This window comes from Alosa sapidissima, chromosome 19 (genome assembly GCF_018492685.1).
Source record: "Alosa sapidissima isolate fAloSap1 chromosome 19, fAloSap1.pri, whole genome shotgun sequence".
Taxonomy (NCBI): Eukaryota; Metazoa; Chordata; class Actinopteri; order Clupeiformes; family Clupeidae; genus Alosa; species Alosa sapidissima.
The window spans coordinates 30,718,156-30,723,155 of NC_055975.1; the positions used below are offsets into that span (position 1 = coordinate 30,718,156).

Here is a 5,000-nt window from a genome sequence, read left to right on the forward strand (position 1 = left end):
TGTGTGTGTGTGTGTGTGTGTGTGTGTGTGTGTGTGTGTGCGCGCGTCACCTTGTTGTCTCTCTTGTTAGGTACGGCCAGGTGAAGGCGGTTGAGGACATCATGGACCTTCTTGCCCTTCATCTTGGAGTCCACACGGAACGTTAGCAGCTTGTCACACGCCTGAAACAGAACAGTAGCCAATCACACGCCAGCAACAGAACAGTAGCCAATCACACACCTGTGTGTGTTTGTGTGTAACCTTGATGGCGAATAGCGGTGTGTGTGCGCGCGTGTGTGTGTGTGTGTGTGTGTGTGTGCGTGCACGCGTTCGTGTGTGTGCATGTGTGTGTTCGCGTGTGTGTGTGTGTGTGGGTGCGTGTGTGGGTGCGTGTGTGTGTTCGTGTGTGCGTGCGTGCGTACGTGTGTGTGCGTGTGTGTGTGCACGCGTTCGTGTGTGTGCATGTGTGTGTGTGCGTGCGTGTGCGTGTGGATCTTACCTCAGTTTTGACCTGCATCACTCCCTCCTCTGTGAGTGTGCTGGTCTCAATCACTGGGATTCCTTCAGACAACAAGTCTTGAAAGATTTGCTGAAACACACACACACACACACACGATGAAGAGGGAGAGAGGGATCCATGTCAAAATATCATAAAATAATTAATGATATAACATGTTGGGCAAAGATGGAGAGAGAGAGAAAGAAAGAAAGAAAGAAAGAAAGAAAGAAAGAAAGAGATGGAGACAGAAGTGAGATGGAGAGAGAAAGAGGAGAGAGATAGATGGATGGATGCACACATGCTTAGATAGAAACAAATAAAGAGAGGGAGAGAGGATGAGGGAGAGAGAGAGAGAGAGAGGGAGAGAGAAAGAGGGAGAGAGAGGATGGGGAAGAGTAGTACCTGATTCTCCTCTGGCAGTTCACTGATCTTTTTCACATCACACTTGTTGGCCACCACAATCAGAGGCTGCAACACACACACACACACATACAGGTTAGCATTTTCATAAACACATTGTGACTCCTGAACCTCCTCCTCCTGTGTCCAGCTGCTGGTACATCTGTGTGTGGTGTGTGTGTGTAGTGTGTGTGTGTACGTAAGTGTGTGTGTGTGTGTAGTGTGTGTGTAGTGTGTGTGTGTACCTTGCTGGCGAATAGCGGGCGGATGCCGTTGAAGAGGTGCAGCTGCTGGGCGAGTGTGTGTCCGCACTGCTCAGAGACGTCCATGACGTACAGGATGGCTGAGCGCAGGTGAGCGAGGGCCGTGATGGCCTGCATCTCGATAGTGTTGCGCTCCTCCAGGGGGTGGTCCAGGATACCAGGGGTGTCCACCACCTAGAGGCACACACACACACATTACACTATACACTACAATCTTTACACTATACACACACACATTACACTATACACACACACACACTACACACACTACAGGGGGTGGTCCAGGATACCAGGGGTGTCCACCACCTAGGGCAGGAGGAGGAGGGGGTAAATACACACCCCTTACCACACACACACACACACACACACACACTATACACTACACACTACACACTAGGGCTGGGCGATATATCAATATAAATGATATATCGATATATTTTAAAATGCGATATGGGATTAGACCATATCGCATATATCGATATAGTTCAAATTTGCGCCGTGATCCTTGCTCCACGCAAGCCGCTGACCGGAGCTCTCTGCACTGCTGTGAAACTGCACGCTACTTTTCTCATAGAAATATATTTATTTCAGAAAAAGATTGGCCTTTTATAGGCTACTTTTATTTAAGATATTTTTTTTATTTAACCCTTACAAGCCCGACCATTCTAATTTCGTTAAAATTTTAACGATGACCAATCATCTAATATCTCAGCTGTCCAATGACTGATTTTATTTCTGAAATCTTCCCCGTAATGCTGACAACATAAGCTTCAATTTGATATGATTGGTTAAGGGGTTTATGGCGCGAAATGTTTTGTATACTTGAAGATGAGTCGTGAAAAAAACTTTTCACTTCAGTCGTACATTTTAACATGGACCGCTAGATGCCACCTGCACTTCGTTGGAGTTTACCTCGACTGGAAACCACACAGCTGGATAAACTGAGGTAATATATATTTTACATCGTTTCTAGTTATGGTTAATCTTAATTTGTAGTCATAAAATCATGTTATTTGATAGTAATATGCTTTCTCATCAGCGTCAACATTATGGCATAGCGGGGGCTAAGTGCATCGTCATGTAACTTTAGCTAGCTGCATTACTCTGAACTGCTTGCAGTATTCTCGTTTGCTTTTTATATCAGTTATTTTCATTTGACAATTTCATTTAAAAACCTGTTAGTATATAACCTGTAAGTAAGTTTGTTTTCTAGTACCAATTTGCTTGTTAGGTAAGCATTATATTGGCAAGTCAGTATAGCATACCAAAGCTGAATAAATCAATGGGCGCCGCGTTTCTAAGTTGCGTTCTCTTACATGAAATAAGTTGAGCGATATTTTTACTCCTCTCAATATGTAGTTGTAGAAAACAAGATGTGAAATCACGGATTCTGTCAGAAATGTAGTGCTAATTAACGTATTGCCTCTCATCGGGTTGTTACCTCGCTAGGCAGTTTGTAGTGAACTGTTTTACCTTGCTTCTAAATGTCAAACATCAGACGTGCTTGTCTCAACATTTTCTAAGATGGCATGACTTGATATTCTACTCTTCTCAATATGTAGTTTTATAGAAAACATGATGTGAAATCACATATTATGTCAGAAATGTCATTATTGCATTTAAGCAGTTAGTTACTAGGTGAAATGTAATCTGTCTTTATCTTAATGCCAGCCAGGCAATCAGATTTAGGGTAGCTAAACCCATGTGTAATAAAATGACTTTTCATACTTCTAAATATTTTTGAGTTACTCAAAATGCTTCAATAGTTTAGGCTACCTCTTCTTGTGTATGTATGTGCACACATGCACACATCTGTAGTTTTGTGATTTTATTTTTTTAATTAATAAATGTATTACATTTGTATGATTTTACTGTTGTTTCAGATGGAGGATGACAAGACCTACACAGACCTCCTTGCAGGCCTGAAGAGGTGGCTGACTGCTGATGAGCTTGCGCTCACAATGTTGAAGACCATGTGAGGATGGAGGAAGAAGGTATAGATTTAGGTGGCGTGCGTAGGGTGGTGTAGACTGCCACTAAAACACTGTGAAATAGACTTGTTATGTTGATTTTTATGTTGTTGTCCCAGGCATATGTGGTTTTACCAACCGGAACGGGTGAGAGGTTGTGCTTAGTAGGCCGTTGTATGCAAACACACAGTGCAGGGGCATGGGACGAAGAGACCCCAGAAGAGTTTCACAGTTTTCTGGGATTGATCATTGACATGGGACTTCACTTCCCTCCCTAATATCCATTGCTACTGGGGAACCAAGTCTCTGAAGGGATCAGGGAGCGTTGACCAAATGAGAAATACATATTGTGTACACTTTTTCTCCATTGACATTGCTGTTTCAGTAGTTTCTTATTATTTCAAGTTTGGCAATGCAGAATCTGGTGTTGAACCTAGGTTTGGTAGCTACAGCCAGAAAGATTTTGGCGAAAATCTATCACAACAGCTGGCAGGCATTTCCGTCAAAATTTCAGCCTCGCCTTCAGCTGCTCCAACTACTACTCTGTCATCTTTTCATCAAGTACATATTCCTGTACAGCAGGAGCCAAAGAAAAATTGTTGGCTTTGTTATAAAAACAATACATAATAACACTAAAGTAGCTTGTATGGCCTGGAGTTTAGCGGTAGGTGACTGCTTTTTTGGTAAACAAAATTGCTGTCAGATTTGGCATTCTACAGAAGGGGATGCGTTTCGTTATGAGTCATAGGTCCTCTGTGTTTAACCTTCAGGTTCCCCACCCCACCTTTCCCTATCCTCCTCTGTGTGTGTGTGTGTGAGTTTGTGTTTATATGTGTGTATGTGTTTATTCTCAACAGGCTTGTTCTATGTAATCCACTTTCAAATGTTTAGACACATTGATTTTTGAGTGATGTTGAAGTTGATTGTATTCCTAGCTTTTCATAAATAATACATTTTATAGATGTATATCATTTTCATATTACACTAATTTATATAAGGAAGTTGTATCTGTTGAATCAAATGTATTCTATGTCTCTTCAGAATTGATCTTCAATAAATATACAGTATACTTACTTGCTGTATTACTGGTAAGGTACATGTTTTTCTTTTATATATCATTATTGTTGACTGTAGCATTTGCTTATATACAAATAAATGGTTTATTCTTATGGACCAAATACATCTAAACCATTGTGTCTGACTTCATTATTAGTTTTTATGCATACTTTTATGTTTTTGGTGAGAAAGAGAATGCGAATTCTGTCAACATTCTAAATCCCGTTTCCTGCATTTTTATACACTTATCACTTAATTTATCATAACTTTTGAAAGGTTAATGGTATTCCAATTCAGTCTTTTTTGTTAAATAGCCCACAACTTGCTGATCATGTCATACACTCTATATTTTTCTCTATCTCGTATAGAAATATGATGAAAATTCATTTTTATGCGAATGAAATTCAATTTTAACGAATTTCGGTATACATTTGGAGAGGATTTTCAAAGACTGTTCATTACTATATCAACATTACCATATGTATTTTACATCATTTGATAGAACTGACCCTTCTGATTACAATGGTATGTATATCCCATTGATGGTATGTATTATACTCAAGAAATAAGGTTTTTTGTGTAAGGAGGTCATCCAGCACCAAAAATGGAATGTTCGGCACGGGCACGAAAGGGTTAAATGTGCACCTTACGGAGCTTTGATTTAAAAAAAAAAGGCACTCCAGTTTTATGTTTACTTTTTATTATTATTCGAGTAGTGAGTTTTCAATAAAACTACTCATATTTGATTGAACATTTCATTTTACAGCTCTAACTTTGCGGAAAAAATATCGGGATATATCGTATATCGATATTCAACCTAAATATATTGGGATA

General features: G+C 40.1%; 1 protein-coding gene across 5 annotated transcripts in view; it reads right to left on the reverse strand.

The window, feature by feature from the left end:
* gtpbp4 (GTP binding protein 4) overlaps nt 1-5,000 on the reverse strand; it is a 14,309-nt gene that overhangs the window by 4,601 nt on the left and 4,708 nt on the right. For all 5 annotated transcript variants that reach the window (XM_042071591.1, XM_042071592.1, XM_042071590.1 and 2 more), the window contains 4 exons: nt 1,123-1,314; nt 881-946; nt 479-568; nt 51-161 (listed from right to left, as the gene is read on the reverse strand). In XM_042071591.1, the coding sequence (XP_041927525.1) occupies nt 51-161; nt 479-568; nt 881-946; nt 1,123-1,314 (459 nt within the window). The remainder of the gene's footprint in view (nt 1-50; nt 162-478; nt 569-880; nt 947-1,122; nt 1,315-5,000) is intronic.